The sequence below is a fragment of the Panthera onca genome, chromosome A1, assembly GCF_046562875.1.
Source record: "Panthera onca isolate mPanOnc1 chromosome A1, mPanOnc1 haplotype 2, whole genome shotgun sequence".
Classification (NCBI taxonomy): domain Eukaryota; kingdom Metazoa; phylum Chordata; class Mammalia; order Carnivora; family Felidae; genus Panthera; species Panthera onca.
The window spans coordinates 156,900,418-156,926,895 of NC_138339.1; the positions used below are offsets into that span (position 1 = coordinate 156,900,418).

General features: G+C 38.2%; 1 protein-coding gene across 1 annotated transcript in view; it reads right to left on the reverse strand.

Moving 5' to 3' along the window:
• LOC132676064 (ankyrin repeat domain-containing protein 26-like) overlaps positions 1 to 26,478 on the reverse strand; it is a 140,436-nt gene that overhangs the window by 70,821 nt on the left and 43,137 nt on the right. Inside the window, exons 10-13 of the mRNA XM_081790863.1 lie at positions 24,883 to 24,955; positions 21,891 to 21,951; positions 21,576 to 21,778; positions 7,475 to 7,641 (exon numbers count right to left, since the gene is read on the reverse strand). Coding sequence (XP_081646989.1) covers positions 7,475 to 7,641; positions 21,576 to 21,778; positions 21,891 to 21,951; positions 24,883 to 24,955 — 504 coding nt within the window. The remainder of the gene's footprint in view (positions 1 to 7,474; positions 7,642 to 21,575; positions 21,779 to 21,890; positions 21,952 to 24,882; positions 24,956 to 26,478) is intronic.

Here is a 26,478-nt window from a genome sequence, read left to right on the forward strand (position 1 = left end):
AGAAAGACAGATACCATATGATTTCACTTATATGTGGATCCTGAGAAACTTGACAGGAGACCATGGGTGGGGGGGGGGGACGGGGGAAAAAAAGTTACAGAGAGGGAGGGAGGCAAACAATAAGAGACTCGTAAACACTGAGCATAACCTAAGGGTTGATAGGAGGTGGGGGAGAGGGGAAAGTGGGTGATGGGTATTGAGAAGTCACCTGTTGGGATGAGCACTGGGTTTTGTATGGAAACCAATTTGACAATAGATTATATTTAGTAAAAAAAAATTACAAAATCAGCATAAAGAGATCAGTTGCATTTCTAAGCAATAACAATGAAATAGCTGAAAAAGAAATATAAGGAAAAAATCCCCTTCCCCAAAGCATCAAAAAGAACAAAATACTTTGGGATAAATTTAATCAAGGACTTTATGAAAGATAGGTACAGTAAAAACTACAAGACATTGGTAAAAGAAACAGCAGAGACACAAACAAATGGGAAGATACCCCGTTGTTTATGGATTCGAAAAAATAGTATCATTAAATATCCACATTACCTGAAACCACCTACAGAGTCAATGCAATCCTTGTCAAAATTCCAATGATGTTTTTCACAGAAATAGGAAAAGCATTCCTCAAATGTGTAAGGAACAAGAAAGACCCCAAATAGCCAAAGCAATCCTAAGAAAGAAGAACAAAGCTGGAAGCATCACACTTGCTGGTGTCACACTATTACAAAGTTATGGTAATAAAAACCGTATGAAGTTGCACAAAAACAAACACAAAGATGAATGAAACAGAATCAAGAACCCAGAAATAAACCCATGCATAAAGTCAACTAAAAACCCATGCATAAAGTCTCTTTGTTAAGAGACCCAAGAATACTCAAAAGAGAAAAGGTAATCTCTTCAATACATGATGGTGAGAAAATTGGATATTAACAAGCAAAAGAATAAAACTGTGCCTCTACCTTACACCACTCACAAAAGTCAACCCAAACGCAAATAAAGACTTCTATATAAAATCTTAAATCATAAAACTCCTAGAAGAAAACATAGGATAAAAGCTCCTTGACATAGATCTTACCAAGGATTTAGGATAGGACATCCAAAGTACAAGCAATAAAAGCAAAACCAACCAATGCAATCAACAATGTTTCTGCACAGCAAAAGAAACAAGCAACATGACGGAAAGGCAACCTATGGAAAGGATGAAAACATTCGCAAGCTACAAATATGAAAAACGTCAATATCTAAAATGTGTAAGGAATTCGTACAATTCAACAGCTAAAAATAAATATAATTAAAAACTGGGCAAGGCACCTTAAAAGACGTCTCTCCTCAAAACATATTCAAATGGCCAAGGGTGCACAAGAAGGTGCTCGATGCCACTATTCATCAGGAAAATGCAAATCAAAACTGCAGTATATAGATATCACTTTGACCTATTAAAATGGCTATTGTCAAAAAGACAAGAGATATCGTTGGCAAGGATGTACAGGAAAGGAATTCCTTGTACTCCTGTAGGACTGTAAATTGGGACAGCCACTATGTAAAACAGTATGGTGGCTCCTCAACAAACTAAAAATAGAACTTTCATATGAGCCAATAATCCCATTTCTGGGTATATATCTTAAAGACATGATATCTTTATCTTGGAGAGATATCTGCAGCCCTATGTTTATTGCAGCATTATTTACAATAGTCAAGAAACAACCTAAGCATCCATCGGTGGATCCATGGATTAAAAAATATGGTATACATTTACAATGGAATATTTTCAGCCACAAACAAGAAGGAAATCCTGCCATTTGTGGCAGCATGAGTGAAACTTGAGGGCTTTATGCTTAGTGAAAAGAACTCAGACACAAGAAGACAAACACTGTATGATCTGACTTATATGTGGAATTAAAAAAAAATTGCACGAAAAACAGAACAGACTGGTGGTTGCCAGGGTGAGGAGGCTGTGAGAAATGGGTAGATATTGGTCAAAGGGTACAAACTACCTGTTACAAGATTAATAAATTCTGGGGATTTAATGTGCAGGATGGTGATTACAGTGAACAATACTGTATCCTATCATTTGAAAGTTGCTACAAGACTAGGTCATCACAAACAAGAAATGATATTTATGTGAGATGATGGAAGTATTAACACTATTGTGGTAATCATTTGACAATATAAAAGTGTATCAAATTAATACAGGTACACCTTACAGTTCCACAGATGTGTGTTACTTATATCTCATAAATCTGGAAAAACTTCAAAAATTCAAAAGTACTCATATGTCATTATCTATCGCTCAAAAATAAAAATCATCTGATTAGTTATGCTTTTGTTTAAAAAAAAATGGTTTGCGGTGCCTCGATGGCTCAGTTCGTTAAGTGTATGACTTTGGCTCAGTTTGTGATCTAAGGGTTTGTGGCTTCGAGCCCCACATCGGGCTGTGTGCTGACAGCCCAGAGTCTGGAGCCTGCTTCGGAGTCTTTGTCTCCCCCTCTCTCTGCCCCTCCCCAACTCTCACTTTGTCTCTCTCCAAATGAATAAACCTTAAAAAAATTTAAAAAAATGATTTGTTAACTTTTGTATACTTTTAGCCTAATAACTAATCCTAAAAGAAAAAAATGGGGGATTCACCAAAAAGAAAATTATAATTCTGTTTTGAAGGACTAAATGCATGCAACAGAATATTATTACCATACAGCTACGTACATTTCCAAAAAATAATGAAATTTCCCACAGATTATTTAGGACTTAAACATGAGACCCGAAGAGCACCAAAAACAAAAACAAAACTAACAATTGTGGTTTTTTTTTTTTCAAAAAAACCTGTTACACAGATAACTTTTCTCATGGAAATAACATCCAAGAAAAGAAGAATCTTTCTGAAAGCAATTATCAAACAATTCCTCTTGACTCAAACTTCAAAAATGAATCTGTAATTATAGAATTTGAAATAGCTTTCATTTTGAACCCAGACAATAGAAGCAAATTTTAAGTAGAAAACATCTGGTGAAAGCCACCTCAAACTTAGAAAAAACAAAACAAAACAAAACAAAACAAAACAAAACAAAACAAAACAAAAAGAAACCCTAACACGTAGCCATGGTAAGAAGAAGCCACCAGAGTCAGTTTTAAATGTGTTAATCAATGCCCACCAGCCCTACTCACCAACCAATCCATTTCAGCTCCTTCCTTCTGAAAGACAGCGAATAATGGACAAAAATCACTCCAATACACATGCTTCAGTGTGCCAACCAATCCACAACAGTCTCACCCAAATAAGCATGGTGCTTCAGATGATGACAAACCATTTAATTTTCTGAAAGTCCCCCAATCCTTAAACTCCACTCTTCCCCAAACCCTGTATAAGAATAGCAGACTGCTCTGTTAGAAAAGACTATACCTAACCAGCATAGCTCGCTCTTATTTGGAAGTGATCAATTCCAACTTCATCTTTTTATTTCAGATATTGAGGGCTCATAATCCTTTGGCAAGAATTTTTAAAGTCCTATAAAAATTTGCCACATATTTTAGTTTCCTTAATAAATATAAAGGAAGTTTGCTATTCCTTTGATACATTTCACCATAATGAAAACTAACATAAATACAACTAAAAGAATAAGTAGCAAGTAAACATAATATTGGGTCCCCAAAATCCAAAAACTGTATATAACTGGCAGGTTTAGTTGTCAGAATGAACCCACGCCAAACTTTGTCAAAGTGGGGACTAGTATTAGGTTAAAAAAATTACACACAAGTTAAACTCCGTTCACTCAATAAACATTATTGAATAAGTACTATATAGACTAGAACATTTTCTAGGCATTGAGGACATGGCAAAGAACAGATAACAATCCTACTCATGAGTGAAGTAAACATACAATAACAATAAGCTACACAGGCAAAATATACAGTATTAGAGGAGAAAAGCTAAAGCAGAGAAATCACATTTTGATGTGTTATAGGGAAAAGGGTAGTTGAAGTACTAGTCAGGATGGCCAAGAAAGGCCTTGCTGAGAAAGTGACTTTTAAGCAAAAACCTGAAAGGAAAAACAAACAACAAAGGAAAAATCAAGCCATGAGGTATCTGAGGGAAAGCATTCCAGACAGAGTCAACAGGAAGTACAGAAGTATGTCCAAAGTACTTAAAGAGTAGTGAGAAATCAGTATGGCTGGACAGAATGAAAGGGGTAGAAAAGAGTTCAAATCAGAGAGAGAGAAGGAGACACCTGATCATATACAGGCCTTGTCGGCATTAGGAAGAGTTTTGGCATGTACTCTGAGTGAAATGGGAGGCAATTAGGCTTGGAGCAGAGGAAGGACACAATCCGACTTATGTCTTACTAGATCCAATGTGTTTAGAATTAACGGAAACAGGAAAAACAAAAGGAAGAAACAAACAAACAAGAAGACCATTTAGTTACCTATTACACCAATATAAACAACAGATGACAGTCTATTGGTCATGGAAGATGTGTTTGGATTCTCGATATATTTGAAGGAAGACATGACAAGACTTGCTGACAGATGAGATGTGATGTGTATGAAAAAGAAAAAGAAAATAGAAGGAAAAAGTGAAAGGAAATGAAAAAAAGACAGGAGTCAAAGATGACACCAAGTTTTTTAGCAGAGCAACTCATAGAACTGTTATTAACTCAGGAAAGACATGAAAGGCAAATATTAAGAAAGAATACCAGGAGTTCAATTTGGGACATGTTAAGTTTGCAATAGCTATCCAGAAAGAGATATCAAGTAGGCAGTTTGATATGCGGGCCTGGAATTATGGAGAGAGATCCGGGCTGGAGATACAAACTTGAGGATCATTAGAATATACAAGATAGTAAAAGTCAAGAGAAGGAAAATCAAAGGCAAATTCCTGGAAGACATCAATGGGTTAAAAGGTGGGGGACGAGAAGAAACAAGCAAATCAGGCTGAGGTGTACAGACTAGAAAGGCAGCGGGAAAATCAGGTGAGTGAGTGATATCCTACAAGCACCATGGAGACAGAATTTTGGAGGAGTTTTCCATTGGGTCAAATATTGCTGAAAGGTTAAGTAAAATGAGATGTATGAAATTATGTTTAGATTTATTAAAGTGAAAATCGGTGGTAACCTTGAAAAAACAATTCTGGAGGAGAGGGAAAATTGCTACAATGAATTCAAGAGTGGATGGGAGGGAGGGAAATCAGGATCAAAGAGTGAAGAAGGCTCTTGAAGGATTTCATAGCTAAGTGGAATGGTCATGGTTGATCTAATTTTCTATTATTGCTGTAGTTTTCAATTGTTACATAATGATTAGGTAGTATTTTTGTAATATTTGGAAGTCTTAAAAATTGCATATATGTAACACTAGGTGTTGTTTTTTTTTTTTTTTTGCTTTTTAAAATGCCAGACCAAAGTACTAAATAACTCAAAAAATTATACACTGAGAAGACTCCTTAAAATTTTTCTAGATATATAATATTATATAAGCTGATTACCATTTTTCTCATGCTTAGAAAGACCACAGAAAAACTAAGTTTCAAGGGCAGTATTTCGTGCTTGATAAAAATTATTGAACTCTAAAGGCACCTGGGTGGCCCAGTCCACGAAGCATCCAACTCTTGATTTCGGCTCACGTCATGATCTCTAGGTTCTCTAGCATCGAGCTCTGCACTGACAGCACGGAGCCTCCACAGGATTCTCTCTCTCCCTCTCTCTTTGCTCCTCCTCCACTCATGTGTGCATGCTCTCTCTCTCTCTCTCTCTCTCTCTCTCTCTCAAAATAAACAAACATTTTTAAAAAGTCACCCAACTCTAGGATATTTTACACTATCCAAAGTAATTAGTCATATTAAAATTTTATACACAGAAGTAAAAGGGGTTGGGAATGCAGAAAATAGTCCTACTTTGTAAACTGAATTGTCACAAATTGTATAACATGAAGGCACTGTTGAAAAATTTGGTGTGGTTCATGTTGAAATATATTCTCTAAAAAGGCAGGATAATGGCATGCAAGCAAGGTACCTTTATAAAAACGATTCATTGCATTACCAGCATCTTGGTTTATAGCACAGGGGCCATGAAATGTTTATATAGAATATGAGACATGTTGCCACGTGAATCCTCTTGGCAATATTCAGATTAAGTTGAGGGTCCAACATTGGAGCACTCATGCACTGGGAAACAAAACCAAAAATCTAATAATTAGCAATTTTGTTGGTAGACTGCCAGTGTAGCAGGGAACTTCTGTTTGCAATTCAGTAGATATTAAAAGTATTCTAACAAAATGTGCATAAGACATGACACCAAACCAAACCAAATGCTTTAAATATACTTTGTTAAACCATCAGTACACATAGACCTAAATTCATCTTTTAAAATGGTCACATGCCCCATTACTTTATAGAAGTGAAACTTTACCTCCTTATTAATGAATGGATATTTAGCCTATCTCTGGGGCACCTAGGTGGCTCAGTCTGGTGAGCATCTGACTGTTGATGTTGGTTCAGGTCATGATCTTGTGGTCGTGAGATCGAGCCCTGTGTTGGCCTCTGCACTGTTAACGTGGAGTCTGCTTGGGATTCTCTCTCTCTCCCTCTCTGTCTCTGCTCCCCCTCGATGCTTGGGCTCCCGAGTGTGCACATTCTCTGTCTGTCTCTCAAAATAAGTCAATAAACATTTACACAATCTCCAAATGTTTGATATGGGAATGCTATAATAAATATCCTTCACATATACATGTAACATATTTGTATAAGTAACCTTAATATATCTGTCCTATTTTGTATATGTAATAATATATAATAAATGCCCTTATAGTGGTGTGTGTGTGTGTGTGTGTGTGTGTGTGTGTGTGTGTGTGTTTGCACGTGCAGGCGCATGTGCTTGCTTATAGAAGTCACGTATTTCAGAAGGACCCAGTCCTGGCTATGAAACCATTAGAATAAAGGGATGACCTGCCTGAAATATTTTTCTCATGTTATATTATTTATTTCTGACAGTGACAGAGACAGAACACAAGCAGGGGAGGGGCAGAGAAAGAGGGAGACACAGAATCCGAAGCAGGCTCCAGGCTCTGCTCTGTTAGCACAGAGCGTGATGCAAGGCTCAAGCTCGTGAAGTGCAAGATCATGACCTGAGCCAAAGTTGGATGCTTATCTATCAGTGCCACCCAGGTGCCCCGACATATTTGAAATTTTGAAATACACTGCTAAATCACCTTTCAGAAAGGAGTTACCAATTTCATCCAGCCACAGGGTCTAAGAATGTCATTTTCCTCACATTTCCTAACTTTGGTTATTTTTTTAAATAAAATATTTATCACTATGACTGCAAAAAACAGTATCTCATTGGTATTTACATTTTTCTCATTAGCACGTAGGATGAAATATCTCCACGAAAAATACAAAATTTTTTCATCATGAACATTAGCTCAAACTAGAAAAGTTTGTTGCATAGGAAAATAACAATTACCTACTATTTAAATATTGCTATAGGCTTACCTATCAGAATCTTTATTTTCTGTAATAGGCAATTGATGGTTATCAGTTTTTCCATTCTGTCTTTGTGGAATTAATCCAGCAGCCGCAGCATCATGTATGTTTTCTGATACTTCCATGTCACTTCCTCTGTGCTTCTTTTTTTCCTCAACCTTTAATGGAACTTGATACTAAAGGTAATTGTTACTTTAGTCAATAAAAAGAAATTTTTTTCATTAACTTTATCAGTTGACACTTAGTTTGTCATAAATTCAATGGAGGAAAATATTTTGTGTTTACTTTATCATTACAAGTAATTGTAATTTTTATAAACTCGGCTTCATTTCTGATGGAATTTAAAAAAAGCAGAAGTTACCAAAATTTCTAAAAGGGATTTCTTAATTTTGTACTCTTATTCATATCCACACGTTGCTACTGAGAATTCCCCACCCATCCCCACCCCATCTGACCAAAAGATACAAAGAAATAAAAAGAGACAAAATTTATCCTTTTCTATCCTTACCACCTGGGTTTAACACAACAGCCAGATTTAAAACATGTGACATGGAGGTGCTCCTGTAACAAAACCAGGAAGCTTTCCCCTTTCTGCACGGAGCTATTCTTTCCCTGACTGCCTTTTACAATTCTTTTTCTTTTGGAACTTAAGGTTCTCAAAAAAAGTGACAATGTCCCCTAAATTTATGAACCAAAGTTTGCCACAACACAAAAGGAACGAAGTGAAATGGACGTTAGGGTGGAATTCTGGGAAATTAGTAATGCTCTCCAAATCTCACATTCAATAACCATAAAACTTTATAGGGAGAGGGTATAAAAGTAATGATCACCTTTAATCCCATTTGCTACTGATAATGCGAGTAAAACTCAAAAAAGTTAAACTATTTGTCCCAAGTTCCTAAAGTGTCATTAGCTAGCATTTTATGGCACCAAAAGAGACGATACAATTCTTGAATGCTGAATCAGAGAAATGACCACAAATTCATTAAATTAGTCAGATGCATGAAAAGTGTGACTTTGGCACAGTAAATTAATACCTTGATAGGGTACGAGGAGATTAGCTACTTATTCTTTTTAAAGGAGGGTATCTCTAGGTTTTGTCTATTTCTAAAGTCCACACATCTCAAAACTCAGTTTTCTCCCTTAGAGTTAAATACTGAAGGTTTGCTGAAGGTTTATGCTACCTACATGGTAAAAATCATACAGGCCAAAAGGTATCATACGCTATTGCACATAAAGTGAAGGTTTGACTCAACAGAAACATCTGAGAATGAGACTAAAAAATGTGAAAAAAGGGGTGATCATACAAATAGCTGTTATTAAGCCTATCTCAAAGGAGTCATGTTGAAATGCTAAGTTCCAAGATTTTGAGTAAAGCAGACAAGACTGCCTATATTTGTGGGCAATAAGCTTAGGAATTCCCTGAGCCTGAACTGATGGGTTAACCAGGCATAGAAAATTACAAAGCCATAGGATGCTCACACCCAAGTTTGGGTAAACAATATTAGATATCTAGGTATAGAGAGGGAGGGGCAAAGGCTCCAAGACCAAGGTGTGAGAGGTAAACAAGATTAGATATTCAGGAGGACACACTCCCCAATTTAGTACTATGGCAGAAAGCTGCTTTCACAGGAAGGAAGGACCAAATGAGGTAAACAGGTAAATAGGGCTATAGGCTGTAGGCTGCAGGGTGAAGATGCCCAGAGGGGAGCTAATTAGCAAAAGAGAGGTGCCTTGTGGATCCTGAGGTAGCATCTGTCTTCTCCCCTAGACTAGCTAAGATAAACAGAGAAGCTGCCTCAGGTCAGCTGTTAACAACCATCTGCCAGGCACCAGGAGTTTGTTTTATATTGACCCTAACACCTAACACCCTATATCTTGAAACCCCCTTTCCCTCATGCCCATGAGTTCATGTTCACAGATTGATTGTCTCTTTGTGCATGTCCATCACCATGTTTGGAAGCTTTCTGATCCTATTAAAAACAGAGCAAGGACCCTTAATCCGGGCTCATGTGTTCTCCGGGACATTAGCTGTCTCTCCCATTGTAATCCTGCATCCCGCTGCTGTCTTGCTAGACAAGCAAGAACCCTAGACCCAGAGTCTACAGACACATACTGAAGCAATACATAGATTGCTTTAGCTGGGAATATGTGTTTATATTCCTTCTCTTAGTTACTGCTTCTTTCTCATTTTATTGTTTATGGAAATGCAATTTATATTTAAGCCAATATATTAAAAAAAAAAACAACCTGGAGATAATTATGTTTTTTAAGCAGTTTCTTTATGGTTATTCTGGTTCGTGAGGTCACATGGTACTTATATAGCTAAGTTAGTTTCCCAGTTCATATACTATTTGGAAGACTGACACAGAATCTTTAAGGAAAACAAATCACAAGAATGTTTCCCTGAACTCCTATTTGTTAGATAGCAGAAATAATCTATTTCCAGACACAATTACTTATTTAGACAATTCCATTGTATGCACACTCTTGTTCTCTTGAGTGGAAAATCAGAATCGATCAGATAATTGCTAAAGAGAAAAAAAAAAAAAAAAACAAGAGTAACAGCAAGGCGGACCTCCTTCTCTTTTGGAGGTTGATCTTTCTCTCTTTCCAAAGTCAGGAACTCTACTTGTGACATGCCTATCTCATTCTTAAACCTTTGCATATCTTGATGTAATTCTTCACTTAGATGTACTTTAGATGCTGGAAAACTAGATGCTGAAGAAGAACTCACAATTTCTAATTCAGAATCAATACTTTTATAGTTATGAGTACTGTCATTATCTGCATATAATGGCTTCTGGAAAAAAGTCTTGTACTGGTTTTGTTTTCTCGTAAGTGTTTGTGACAGCAGAAATATCATGCTTTTTTGTTTGAACCATGTGTTTCATCACATCGCAGCAGGCAAGCCACAAATCAAAAAGTCTCTCTGAATCACTACACTGAGGTCTGATTTAAAATCGGTGGTCGTGCTCGCTTCGGCAGCACATATACAATCGGTGGTATTTTGGTCCATATTTTTTGCCATTAGCATGTCAAACTCTCTTGGCCTTCTTTCACTTTAAATGTAACTAGTGGGTTCCTTGCTTTTTTATTTTCTATATCATTTTAAAAATCCTCATTGTTGTTAAAAAGGTGCTCAATGTCTGGTTTGTTCTCATTTTCATAGTCTGATTTACTTTCTTTCTTTCTTTAATTTGAAATTTATTGTCAAATTGGTTTCCATACAACACCCAGTGTTCATCCCAACAGGTGCCCTCCTCAATGCCCATCACCCAGCCTCCCCTCCCTCCCATCCCCCATCAATCCTCAATTTATTATCAGTTTGTAAGAGTCTCTTATGGTTTGGCTCTCTCCCTCTTTAAGGTAGTTTTTTTTTTCTCACTTCCCCTCCCCCATGGTCTTCTGTTAAGTTTCTCAGGATCCACAAAAGAGTGAAAACATATGGTATCTATCTTTCTCTGTATGACGTATTTCACTTAGCATCACACTCTCCAGTTCCATCCACGTTGCTACAAAAGGCCATATTTCATTCTTTCTCACGGCCAAGTAAGTATTCCATTGTGTATATAAAGCACAATTTCTTTATCCATTCGTCGGGTGATGGACATTTAGACTCTTTCCATAAATTTGGTGATTGTTGAAAGTGCTGCTATAAACATTGGGGTACAAGTGCCCCTACGCATCAGCACTCCTGTATCCCTTGGGTAAATTCCTAGCAGTGCTACTGCTGGGTCATAGGTTAGGTCTATTTTTCATTTTTTGAGGAACCTCCACACTGTTTTCCAGAGTGGCTGCACCAGTTTGCATTCCCACCAACAGTGCAAGAGGGTTCTTGTTTCTCCACATCCTCCCCAGCATCCATAGTCTCCTGATTTGATCATTTAGCCACTCTTGACTGGTGTGAGGTGGTATCTCAGTGTGGTTTTGATTTATATGTCCCGGATGATTTGCTTTCATTTAAAGAAAGCTTAGAAGATGACTGGCAAGCATATTCTGGGGACCCAGAGTATGAATGAGAGAGAATGACATTTTCAAGACTAGGCTCTTTTTGTTCAGGAAATGCCTGAAATACTACCGAGACAGACACTCCAAATGCATCTTCTTCCTCACAGTCAAGTACAGTATTTGTCCAATTCGAAGGTATTTCCTTTCAGTTGGATCCTCCTTAGAGTGACCCCGTGGTGGTTCTTCTTCAAGATGAGTAAGAATGCTGTATTGTTAACAAATTTCACCAAACTTCAGCTTTCACTCACTGGTGATGAGTTTTAAGCTATTTTTCCAGTCTAATTTGCCTCATTTGATCCACATTTCCTCAAAGTTTTGCATAGAAGCATGTCTTAAATATAGAGATATATCATGCTCCCTGTCACATTCCTTATTCATTGCTGGTCCTTGAGCCATTTTTTGCAGTTGCAAAAACGGGTGGTTAATTTCCTTGTTTTGATTTTCACATGTCTTTTCTGCCAGGATACATGTTTGTAAAAACACCTTGTCCTTAAGTAATCAAGTACGGACAAAGAAAAATGAGAAAATAATTACAATTGTACTGTTAACTTTCTTCATCTATGTTTAGCTGTTCCCAAGTCACTGGATTGTAACTTCCTGTAAGAAGTGAAAACTAACTTGCCTTAGCCTAAGACAGAAGAAAAATATGAACTCATAAACTTAAGCCTGTCAGTTTTTGGAACTAAACAATTCATTACGTGTTAAATCGACCAAAAAATAAGTTAGATGATTTTTAATGTTACAAACCTTAAAAACTATTTAGCTTACCATCCCTTATAATGAGCACTAAAGTGTATTTGAGTACTTTTTAAAGATTAGTAACTAGAGAATTAGAAAACTTTAAATTATTAGCAGCCAAATCAATCAATATCAAAGAGAAAGAAATATGCTGGCAGTGTGAATCGGCTTAAGATTCTCTCTCTCACCCTGCCCTCACCTACCCACGTGCTCTGTCCTCACTCTCTCTCTCAAAAGTAAGAATTAATAGAAAAAGAAACCATAAGGAACAGAAAATACATTTACATGATGGTACTCTATTTATTGAAAAAAATCTGTGTGTAAGTTGATTCCCACAGTACAAACCCACATGGTTCAAGGGTCAACTGTATACCTATATGATGTCTCCTCTAAGAGATTACCAGAACTTAACATAGTGTCAAATTAGAAAATCAAAAACCCATTCCTACTTTCCCATTCTTTTCTGGACACTACGACCATTTTATTGGCCTTCAGACATCTTCACATTTAAAACAAATATTCTTGGGGTGTCTGGGTGACTTAGTCGATTAGGCGCCCAACTTTGGCTCAGCTCATGTTCTCACAGTTCATGAGTTCAAGTCCTGCATTGGACTCTTTGCTCTCAGTGCAGAGCCTACTTCGGATCTTCTGTCCCCCCACCCCACTCTCAACAAGATCCATGCTCTCACCGCAGAGCCTGATGGGGGTTAAGAACCCACGTACAGCAAAACATGACCTGAGCCAAATTCAAGTGTTGGACGCTTCACCTACTGAGCCACCCAGGCCCACATCTTTTCTTTCCTTTGCTTTCCCTTTCTTCTCTTTTCCCTTTTTTCTCTTTCTACTCTCCTCTTTCCTCTTCTCCCTTTGGAAACAGCCTAGTAGTCTCGAGTTGACATGGGTCAAAGCTAATTATATATCTACATATATATAGGTATATATAGATATATCTATATATTTTTTTTCCTTTGTTCCTCTGTTCTGGTTCTTTGTTTGTTTGATTGCGCATTTTCTGTATAATTTTCTAGATCTCCTTCTTCATTTTCCTCCCTCTCTTTCTGGATTAAGCCATATAGCTCCTTTGAGTCACTACCTGGTCTTTTTTTCCACTCCAGTCATTTCTCTTTTTGTTTGGGCTAAGGATTCTTCACCACCTTCTTCTCCTTGTTTCCAGGATTACTTCAACAAACAAATCAAAGCCCATCAGGTGGAGGGCCCAAACTGCCACTCTAAGTAGCGAGAACAGCAGCCAAAGACGCACCAAAAGAGTGCACACAACACACTCCAAAACACATTTGTTCAACTGCCAGGCCCTGGACAGTATAGGAGCTCTTTTTAATATAGTAGTACTCGCAGGTGTGGGACAGAGAACAAGCTATTCAAACACATAAAGGGCAGGAATCTAGCCAAAACGACGAAATGGAAGAATTCCGCTCAAAAAAAATTCCGGGAAGAAAGGACAGCCAGTGAAGTGCTCAAAAGAGACAGAAACAATATGTGTGAGCACATTTTAGGAATGACACTCATAAGACGCATAGTTGCGCTTGAAACCACGCATAGAAGACAGCAGACAATCTACTGCTTCAGAGATCAAGGACCTAAGGAATCGTCACGATGAATGCTGAAAATGAAATGGTGTAAAGGAGATACAAAGTAAACTAGATGCAGTGACAGCAAGGATGGGAGAAGCAGCAGACAGAATCGGTGAAACAGAAGATACAATTGTGGACAAAGATGAAGCAGAGAAAGGAAAGGAAGGAAATGACTAGATCACGAGGCAGGTACTAGAGACCTACGTGATTCGGTGAGATGAAATATTAGCCACATCCTAGGAGTCCCAGAAGAAGAAGAGTGAGAGAAAGGGGCAGAAGGTTTGTTTGAACAACGTATAGCTGGGAGCTTCCCTCATCTGGAGAAGGAAACGGTCATCCAAGTCCTGGCGGCACAGAGAATTCCTTTCCGAATCAACAAACCCAGGTCAACACCACGACATGCCATAGCGAAACTGGAAAACTACAAAGATAAGGAGAGGACTCTGAAAGCAGCTAGGGACAAACGGGTCTTATTCGACAAGGGAAGACACATAAGGGTAGCAGCAGACCTGTCCAAAGAAACTTGGCAGGGCAGAAGGGAGGGGTAGCAAACGGTCAGTGTGCTGAATGGGAACATATGCGGCGAAGAATCCCTTCCCCAGCAAGGCTGTCATTTAGAATAGAAAGAGAGAGAAAGGCTTTCCCAGACAAACAAAACCTAATGGAGTTCATGACCACGAAACCAGCCCTGCAGGAGACCCTAAGGGGAGACTCTGTGAGTGGAAAGCAGCAGAGACTACAAAGGACCAGAGGCCTCACCAAAAGCATGAAACCTTCAGATAACACAATGACACTAAATCCATATCTTTAACTAATCACTCTGAGTGTGAATGGACTCAATGCCCCAATCAAAAGACACAGGGAATCAGAATGGATAAAACACAAAACAAAACCAAACAACAAGATCCATCTATATGTTGTCAACAAGACACTGATGTTATACCCCAGGACACCTCCAGATTCAAAGTGAAGCTATGGGGAACCACCTATCATGCTACTAGAAGTCAGAAGAAAGCTGGAGTCGCCACACTTCCACCAGAAAGACTAGATTTTAAACCAGAGACTGTAGTAGCAGATTCAGAAGGGCATTGGATCATAATTAAGGGGTCTATCCATCAAGAGGAGCTAACAATTGCAAATGTTTATGGCCCCAGAGTGAAACGCCCACACATATGAATCGATTAATCACAAACATGATTAAATGTATACATACAAATACCATGATTGTAGACGACATTAAGATTCCACTCATGGCAATAGGTGGATCATCAAGGCAGAAAATCAGTAAGGAAACACAGATCCAATGTGTCATTGGACCAGATGTATTCAGATATACATAGATATATATTGGCCTAATATATGCATTTATATACATGGATATCAACACCGATATATTAAGATCTTTTCATCCAACAGCAGTAGAACGCACATTCTTCTTAAGTGCACATAGAAGCTTCTCCAATATAGATCACATCCTGGGTCACAAAACAGCCCTCCACAAATATAAAAGGACTGAGATCATACCATGCATATTTTCAGATCACAAGGCTCAGACACTTGGAATCAACAGCAAGAACAAAAACTGGAAAGCCTCAAAATGCTTGGAGGTTACAGAACTTCCTACTCAATAAAGAATGGGTCCACCAGGCGATTAAGGAAGAAATTAAAAACCATATGGAAGCAAATGAAAATGAAAACACGCAATCCAAACCCTTTAGGATGCAGCAAAGGCAGTCCTTAGAGGAAAATACATTGCAATCCAGGCCTATCTCCAGAAGCAATGATGGTCCCAAATACAGAAACTAACTTCACTCCTAAATGAACTAGAAACACAGCAGCAAAGAAAGCCCTACGTCAGCAGAAGAAGGGAAACAAAAAAGAGTAGAGCAGAAATAAATCCTATAGAATCCAAAAACAAGGTTGCACACATCAATCAATATAAGAGATGTGTTTTTTTTTAAATAAACAAAATTGATAACCCCCTAGCCACACTTCTCAAAAAGAAGAAAGAGAGGCCCAAACAGATAAAATCACAAATGAAAGACGAGAAATCACAACCAACACCACAGAAATACAACAAGGATCCGAGGATACTATTAAAAAGTATATGTCAACAACCTGGACAACCTGGAAGACATGGACAAATTCCTAGACACCCACACATTACCAAAAGCCAAATGGGAAGAAATAGAACACGTGAACAGACCCATAACCCGTGAAGACATTCAATCAGTTATTACAAATCTCCCAACAAATAAGAGTCCTGGGCAGGATGGCATCCCAGGGGAATTCTCCCAGACCTTTAAAGCAGAGTTAATCCTTCTTATTCTCAAGCTGTTCTAAAAAAATAGAAATGGAAGGAAAGCTTCTGGACTCCTTCTATGAAACCAGCATTACGTTGATTTCCAAAGCAGACAGAGACCCCACTAAAAAGCAGAATGACAGGCCAATGTCCCTGATGAACATGGATGCAAACCTTCTCAACAAGATACTAACAAATGTAATGCAACGGTATATTAAGAGTATGATTCGCCTGGATCAAGTGCGATTCATTCCTGGGCAGCAGGGCTGGTTCGATATTCACAAATCAATCAACATGACACATCCCATGAAGAGAAGAAAGGATAAGAACCATACGATCCTGTCAATAGATGCAGGGAATGCATTTGACAAAATACAGCACCTTTTCTTAATACAACCGTCAAGAAAATCAGATAGAAGGAATAGACCTTCAAACCCTAAAAGCCACATATGAACGGCCCACAGCTAAAGCCTCCTCCATGGAGAAACACTGAGAGCTTTTCCCCTGAGATCAGGAACATGAAAGGATTTCTACTCTCACCACTGTTGCTTAACATAATGTTGGAAGTCCTAGACTCAGACATCACACAACAAAATGAAATAAAAGGCATCCAAGTTGGCAAAGAAGAGGTCAAACATTCACAGTTGGCAGATGACACGATACTCTATGTGGACATCCTGAAAGCCTCCACCAAAAACTGCTAGAATGGACAGATGCATTCAGCAAAGCTACAGGATAAAAATCAATGCACCCAAATCGGTTGCATGTCTATACACCAGTCATGAAGCATTAGAAAGAGATATCAAGGAATCGATCCATTTACCACTGCACCAAACCATAAAATACCTAGCATTAAACCTAACCAAAGAGGTAAAAGATCTGTATGCTGAAAACTATAGACACCTTATGAAAGAAACTGAAGAACACACAAAGAACCCGGAAAATATCCCATGCTCATGGGTTGCAAGAACAAACATTGTTAAAATGTCAATACTACCCAAAGAAATCTGTACATTCAATGCAATCCCAATCAAAATAACAGCAGCATTCTTCACAGAACTAGAACAAACAATCCTAAACTTTGGAGAGAACCACAAAAGACCGAGAACAACCAAAGTAAGGTTGAAAAAGAAAACCAGAGTGGGGGAGGCATCACAATCCCGGACTTTAGCCTGAACTACAAAGCTGGACTCCTCAAACGCACAGTATTAGCTCCAAACAAGCACAGAGGCCAATGGAATAGAATAGAGAACCCAGAAATGGGCCCACAGATGTGTGGCCAACTAAGCTCCAACAAAGCAGGAAAGAGTAGCCAATGCAAAAAAGACAGTCTCTTTAGCTAATGGTGCTGGGAGAACTGGACAGCAACATGCACAAGAGTGAACCTGGACCACTTTCTTACACCTTACACAAACATAAACTCCAATGCATAAAAAAGCTAACCATGAGACGGGAAACCATCAAAATCCTAGAGGAGAAAACAGGCAACCACCTCTCTGACCTCGGCTGCAGCAATTACTTACTTGACATGTCTCCAAAGGCAAGGGAAATAAAAGCAAAAGTGAACTTTTGGGACCTCATCAAGATACAAAGCTGCCACACAGCAAAGGCAACAATCAACAACTTTAAAGGCAACCAACGGAATGGGAGAAGATATGTATTTGCAAATGGCATATCACATAAAGGGTTAGGATAAAAAAGTCTATAAAGAACTTGCCAAACTCAACACCCGGAAACCAAGTGAGCGAAGAAAGGGGCAGAGGACGTGAACAGACACTTTTCCAAAGGAGACATCCAGATGGCCAACGGACACATGCAAAGATGCTCAACATCACGCATCATCCAGGAAATACAAATCAAACCCCACTGGGATAACACCTCAATCAGTCAGAGTGTGGTGGTGAAATTCACAACTCTGGAAATAACAGATGTTGGCGACGATGTGGCGAAACGGGAACCCTCTTGCACTGTTGGTAGCAATGCAAATGGGGGCAGCCACTGTGGAAAATAGTGTGGAGGTTCCTCAAAAAATTAAAAATAGAATTACCCTACAACCCAGCAACAGCACTATTAGGCATTTATCCAAAGGATACAGGAGTGCTGATTTGTAAGGGCACATGTACCCCAGAGTTGATAGCAGTTCTATCAACAATCGCCAAATTATGGAAAGAGCCCAAATGTCCATCAACTGATGAATGGCTAAAGAAGACGTGGTGATCTATCTACAATGGAATAATACGACCTGGCCATGAAAAAGAATGGAATCTTGCCATTTGCAACACTGTGGAAGCAACTGGAAGGTATGATGCTAAATGAAATAAGTCGGTCAAGAGAAAGATATCGTATGTTTTCACTCATATGTGGAATTTGAAAACTTCACACAAGACCATAGGGGAAGGGAAAGAAAAAAAAAATGGTTACAAATACCTAGAGGGAGGCAAACCATATGACGCTCTTAAAAGACAGAGAACAAGCTGAGGGTTGATGGGGGTGGGGAGTTAAGGGGGTGGAAAAAAGGGATGGTGGGCATTGAGGAGGGCCCTGGGGTTATCTGGAAGTGATGAATTCGAGGAATCTACTCCCGAAGCCAAGACTACACTGTACACACTATATATTCCCTAACTGGACACTAAATTGTAAAATAATAAAAATAAAGAATAAATAAAGAATAATAATGAAAACAGGGGAGGGGCGCCTGGGTGGCTCAGCCAGTTAAGTCTCCGACTTTGCCTTACGTCATGAGCTCTTGGTTCATGAGTTCGACTCCGCATCAGTCTCTCTGCTGTCAGCACAGAGCCTGCTTTGGACCCTCTGTACCCTCTCCCTACCCCTCCCCTTCTCCTTCACTTTCTCTCTCTCAAAAATAAACAAACACTAAAAATATTCTTAAGGAGTAAAAATAATACAATCACAAAAGCAGGGGAAAAAACATGAGTTTCAAGATTTCAACTCCCTATTTCAACAGTAGTTTTAAGGATGTAAAATATGTTTTTACTAATATACACAAATAGTCATTTCTGTAATGAATGGCATTAAGAGTCATAAAATGTTTTAACTGTGAAACACTAATTCAGGATTTTATAAGAATACTGCTTTTTAAAAATTAATCTTGGGACGCCTGGGTGGCTCAGTCAGTTGAACATCCAACTCTTAGTTTCAGCTCAAGTCATGATCCCAAGGCCGTGGGATCAAGCCCTGCGTCAGGTCCACACGAAGCATGGAGTCGGCTTGCGATTCATATGCTCCCTCACTCTCTCTCAAGAATCAACATTAAAAAAAATAGTAAAACTAATAAAAAAGTTAATCTTAAGGGACAAGACTTAAAGTATAGAAGAGAAATACAGGATTACAGAATTTTGAGCCATTTTCCAGGACTACCACGATTTCTAAGAAAAATATAAAAACCGATTTTAAACTTCATATAGTTTTATTATTCCACTGGGAACAGCATATGAAGAACTCTAATTTCCTGTCTACACCATATAGGAAGGTGGTTAAGGACCCAAGAAGGAATCTAGCATTAAGCAACTAATATATTTATGATCATCCAATTTGAAGATTTTAAAGTCTTCCAATACATGTTTGATTATCAAGGAAGACTGAACATTCCCAGGAGGAAAGAAGATAGGGACCAAAAAAAAAAAAAATCAACTCAGCAGTCTTTCTCAGTTTTAGACATGAAAGAATTTACATGCTAAATTGAACAACTATGAATACTAAAGTTTCCCCTGAATAATATAAAATGTATCTTGCGGTGCCTGGGGGACTCATTCGGCTAAGCATCCGACTTCGGCTCAGGTCACGATCTCATGGTTCCTGAGCTTGAGCCCCGCGTGTCAGGCTCTGTGCTGACAGCTCAGAGCCTGAAGCCTGCTTCAGATTCTATGTCTCCCTCTCTCTCTGCTCTTCACCCGCTCATGCTCCATCTCTCTCAAAAGTAAATAAATATTGTTTTAAAAATGTATCTATAGTCGGAACTCTTCAAAAAAGTAAAAATCACCTCCTACAACGAATTTTGCATACCCCCTTGGCAACCTTTCCTGCCTTATGATTCTGTCATGACAAAGAGTTCATATTAGACAAAAATCTATACATGTTGAGCTCATTCATTTGGTATGTGTGTATGTGTCTATTCTATGCAGATACTATTAAAAAAAGAGTGGCACCTGGGTGGCTCAGCTGGTTAAGCGTCCAACTTGATTTTGGCTCGTTATTCAAGCTCTGTGTTGGGTTTGACACTAGCAGCACAGAGCCTGCTTAGGATTCTCTCTCTCTCTCTCTCTCTCTCTCTCTCTCTCTCTGCCTCTGTCTTACTCTCTCTCTCTCTCAAAATACATAAACAGTTGAAAACTTAAAATTAAAAAAAGATAAATCAAAATGCAGAAAACATATTTCATATATTTTTTCTTTCAGAGTGTGGCAGATTAAGTGGCACCTGGGTGGCTCAGGCAGTTAAGCATCTTGATTTGGGCTCAGGTCGTCATCTCGCAAACCGGTTTGTGAGTCTGAGCTATGGGTCGAGCTCTGTGCTGACAATGAAGAGCCTGTTTGGGATTCTCTCTGTCTCTCCCCTCTCTCCCTGTCCCTACCCTGCTTGCTCTCTCTCTCAAAATAAATAAATAAGCTAAAAAACAAAAAACAAATTCAGTGTTGCAGCTTCAAATTTAGTTTTTCATTTCACGGATAAAGAACCTTATTTACATCACCAGAAATTTTATTTAATGAAAAGAATAAATGATTATTTCCTCTCTTTCTACTCAAAAACACCTAAAATATACCAAGATTATACCACACGGTAAGTTACCTTAGAAACCCCAAGAAAGACAATAGCCAAAAAGTGAAAACTCGCAATCAACCTGGTATGGACTAAAACAGATTTCACTTTGCATTCCTTAGAAACACAGGTTTTGCTAAACTAAATCTAGGATATCACCTTTATTAAACTGAAAGGCAAGGGCAAAAATTTCTTTCGGTTCTTCACAGAAATCAGCTGTAAGTCATTCGGAAAAGTCTAAGCATTTTTTTGGTTGTTACCTGGCTTTTTTTTTCTTAATTTGCACTTAAAATATTTCCTCCCACATTTTATAATTTAAAGAGCATCTGCCCTGCCTTAATCCCACTATTGCTGCTGTGATTTTATGATACTTTCTCTCAACTCTTCATACTTTAAGTTCATCTCGCCCTTCTAAAATGAATTCTTCCACTTCACCCCCCTCCTCATCTTCATATGCATCTAGCTATTCTTTCCAGCTGCCTTCTCCTTCTTTGCTTCCGTAAAGACATACCCGAGAATTGTCTACTCCCACCAAACTTTCTAAATTTCAATCCTGTACCTTCCTCTCTGTTGTCATTACACTGATTTCTATTATGATCTTGAGGACTTCCATTTCTTCCTAAGATCCTTTTCATCATTATAAGGAGCAAGAGGATGGTACGGGGTGGGGCAGTATAAAACAAAACAACTTACCTTTGCAAGACCAAGGACATCTACCGTTTTGAGAGAAGGTTTCAGAAGAGATTTAGATGATGGTAAAACAGGAAGAGGATCGCCATAAACTCTGACTGGTGTTTTGGAAAGAGTTTCAGCCATATCTTTATTTTCAGAATCAGGATTGTTGTCCTCAGATAAGGTTCCATCTTCTGGTTTCATAGTGCCACGTTTTGGTCTCACTTAGTAGAAAACAAAGTAAAGAGGACATGAAAATATCTGTAACTTCAAATTAGTGAATAACACAAGAATGGACAAGAATTAGTGAATCATACAAGTCTTCCAATAGCTTACTGTTTTTAATGAATTGCCAAGAAGAATGCAGGAGCTTTGCTATGCGTGATTTCGGGACATTCTAGAAAAGAATTAATAGCTTTAAGGATTACAAGAATCCAATTTGATAAAATCATTGTAATATTCACCATTACCAAATGAGCACCATTACACAAGGAACACAGGCTTTGGAATCATTCAAATGTAGATTCACATCTCAGTTATGCCGTTTACTATTTATTACCAGTCTCCATTTCCTTATGTGGTGAGGATTACAAGAGATCTCATAGGTAGTCCCAAATGTTATTCGCCGTACCTGTAACTGATTAATATCGGGTAAATACTTTACCAAAGTAACCTCAGATAAACAATGAACCCTAGGTAATTGAAAGCATGTTGAAAAAACTAACACTAAGAAATTTAAATATGTTATCTTGTGAAGTGTTTGCATGATTTAGACTGGCATGAACTATCTCTTGTAAGAGAAAATATACAAACGTACTCTTCAGTAGTATCTTATGTCGGTAAGTTGGAATTGCAAACAGTTTAAGTGGCTTCTGTTTCTCAAAACACTAAAGACAAATATGACTATTTAAATGTAGTTCCTTCTGGGACGCCTGGGTGGCTCACTCAGTTAAGTGACCAACTTTTCATGTCAGCTCAGGTCATGAACTCACGGTTAGTGGGGTTCAACCCACACATCGGGCTCTGTGCTGACAGCGAGGAACCTGCTTGAAATTCCCTCCTTTCCTCTCTGTCTGCCCCTCCCTACTAGCGCTTGCTCATTCTCTCTCTCTCTCCCTCCCTTTCCAAGAGAAATACAAACACTATAAAAATATTTTGCTCAGCTCCTTCCAAGAAAGAGAAAAAAGAATAATAAACCTTGTGGGGCAATGATTCATGGATGAAAACCACACACAGACAGTAGAATTCCATAACCAATATGTTGACAATGGAGTTGACAGAAAGTGATGTACTAAAAGAACAGACACTAAACAAATGTTTTCTGCAAGGAAATATTAGGGTAGGGGTAAACCATTAAAAAAGAGCATGGTGGTGGGAACACGTAGGTGGCTCAGTCAGTGCAGCGTCCAACTTCAGCTCATGAGTCATGGTCTCACAGTTTGTGGGTTTCAGCCCCACATTGAGCTCTGTGTTGACAGCTCGGAGCCTGGAGCCTGCTTTGGATTCTGTGTCTCCCTCTGTCTCTGACCCTACCCCGCTTGCACTCTGTCTCTCTCGTGCGCTCCAAAATAAATAAACTTAAAAACATCAAAAATATCTTTAAAAGCATGGGGGGAGAAGAGGAAAAAAGGAAAAAAAAAATGAGACATGACCAACCAATGAAGCATGAGCTTAAGACAAGGAAGAAAAGCAGAAATGTAAGAAATATAAGATAAGTGGAAACAACATACATTTTTCAACAGGTACATAAGTAGGATTGGGAATAGTGTATGAACAATAGTCTCTTTTAAACCTTTGAAAGATATATATACATATATATATATATATATATATATATATATATATATATATAACCTATACGTAAAACAGAGGCTTTGATTCACAGTATATCCCTAATAATACGGACTTTTACCACACTACAGTTATCTGGTTATAAGTACTGTAATAAAGAATTTAATTTTTTTCAGTATAAAATAAATTGTTCAATTAGTGGCATCTATCACTTCCTAAAAGCTATAAATTATTACTAGACTAACAAAAGAACAGAAAAAGAGAGGTTCCTAACACATCAACTTTCACTATGGAGAAAGAATTGGGAATGAGAATTCTAGGAAGAAATGGGAACCTTCAAAGGGTGTATGTAATGGGACACAGATGGGGTTAAACAAACAAAGGCTGAGGACTTTTTCTCTGCAATTCTAAGCTCACAATGGGAGGATACTAAAAATATACTGTAACCTTCTTTCTTATGTAACTCCTGATTTCCTCAATAGAATTCATTTGCGTGTATACATGTTAAACACTAAAACGGAATATAAACTGAAGCCTGACCTTTTAAATTCACATATTTAATTGTGATATATCAGGCGCATTTTGTTACTTTTCCAACTCCATTCTACGGAATTCCATTTCCCTACTCATTTATTCACATTCAAAAACTATGACATTGTTTCTTCCAAGCAAGACTTTATTCTAGGAGCTCCAGGAGTCAAACAACTGTGTTTCCTAACCTGCAGTAGCTTATGATTTAGGGGCTTTGAAATGAATATTTAAATAAGTATCAGATGTCTGAAACTTTAAATTTTAGAATCTGACACAAGGACTAGGAGGAGATAGTTTTCAAAGCTAGAATAGGAAAGATTTCTGAAATTAGAAATTTGACAACTTGGCTATGAAGAGCCTCTGCTCATAGAGCTACTCTTTTCAGCAAAATACTATTCTTCGGGGAGATGCACCATTTTACCTTACTCTTCATGGAGTTATTTCAAAACTACAGGGGAACACTTTTGTAACGTAAATGTTGAGAAATAATGTAAACACCTAAATTTCTACATTTTCTAATATGATTTTAGTCTAAATGTAGAACAAAGGATAGAGCCAAAGGAAAATCCTGTATCTCACCAAAATTAAACTTCCCTGGGGCAGGGGGCAACCTACAATAGATACTTGGACCCAATCAGGTTTCATTTAGGCATGAGTATTATCAGTCATGTTACTATCACAGTAAGAATCCTTATCCTTAACCAAATGTCACATTTCCTCCAGTATGGGAAAGCTTTTCCTAATATAATTTGATGGTCATTATATATTTTCCAGCCCATTCTTTTATCAGCCTCCACCTGTAGGATTTACCAAAGTACAACAAAAGAAAAGAAAACACAGCAAAACATTCAACGCATCAGGTATCTGTAAAGTGGTTTTTTTCTTGCTAACTTTCCATGACACACATAAAATGATGATACACAGGCTCCTCTTAAATTGTCAGAGTAAATAAGGGAGAAAACTCAATTCAGAGCAGGAAAGTGAGTTTCCCAGGAGAGTACTTTACCTTGGTACCAAAATGTAAGACTTGGCTAGATGATGTAGGCCATGAATCATCAGGACCAGGTTTGTCAGAAAGCCTTTAGAGCAAAAATATACAACAAAAACATGTTCATTTATTTTAAAAGAAAATTTAAAAAGTTAAGTGAAAGGTCACCTATCTGTGTATTAAATCACGATTCTTGGTATCATTAAAAGTTGGCCTCTGGTTTTTTCATTAAGTTTTATTTTAATTCCAGTAATAATAGCATCAAGTGTTATATTAGTTTATTAATATAGTGATTCACCAACTCCATACTCACCCCGTGCTCATCATGACAAGGGCACTCTTTCATCCCCATCACCTCTTTCAGCCGTTACACCACTAACCTCCTCTCTGGGAACCATCTGTTTGTTCTCGGCAGTTAAGAGCCTATTTCTTGATTTGTCTCTCCCTTTTTTTTTCTCCCTTTGCTCATTTCTTGTTTCTTAAGTGCTCATGATTAGCATCACATGGTATTTGTCTTTCCCTGATTTTCCTTAACATACTACTCTCAGTCTCCATCCAGGGCATTGAAATGGCAAGATTTCATTGTTTCATGGTTGAGTAATATTCCACTGTGTGTGTGTGTGTGTGTGTGTGTGTGTGTGTGTGTGTGTGTATACATATCCACACATATACATACATATAGGACTTCTCCTTCGTTCACTCATTTGTCCATGGACGCTTGCACTGGCTATTGGAAATAATGCTGCAATAAACACAGAGGTGCATGTGTCCCATGGAATTCGTGTTTTTGTATTATCTTGGGTAGTATCCAGTAGTTACTGGATCATAGGAGAGTTCTGTTATTAATTTTTTGAGAAACCTCCATACTGTTTTCCACAGGGGCCGCATTTGCATTTTCACCAACAGTGCGAGAGGTTTCCTTTGTCTCCACATCCTCGCAACACTTGCTTCTTGTGTCTTGGAGTGTAGTCATTCTGACAGGTGTGATGTGATATCTCGTTGTTCTTTTGGGGAGCATTTTTTCATGTGTCTGTTGACCAAATGTATATTGTCTTTGGAAAAATGTCTGGTTATGTCTTCTGCTCATTTTTAAACTGGGCTTTTTTGGAGGGGAGGATACTTACTCGTATCAATTTTTTATCGTTTCTGGATACTAACCCTTTACTGGATTTGCAAAACATTTGCAAATATGTTCTCCCATCCCAGAAGATGCCTTTTAGTTTTGATGGTTTCCTTCACTTTGCAAAAGCTTTGTAGGTTAATGTAGTCCCCATAGTTTATTCTTGCTTTATTTCCCTTGGCTCAGGAGAAATAACTAGTAAAATGTTGCTACAGCCAAAGTCAGAGAAATGACGGCCTGTGCTCTCTTCAAGGATTTTTTTTTTTTTTTATGGTTTCAAGTCTCACACGTAGGTCTGTAATTCATTTTGAGGTTATTTGTGTGTATGGTACAGAAATTGGCCCAGGTTCATTCTTTGGAATGTGGCTTGTCCGATTTACCCAACACCATTTGGTGAAGAGACTGCCTTTTGCCCACTGGATAGTCTTTCCTGTTTGTGGAAGATGAACTGACCATACACTGGTGGATTTATGTCTGGGTTTGCGGTTCTAGTC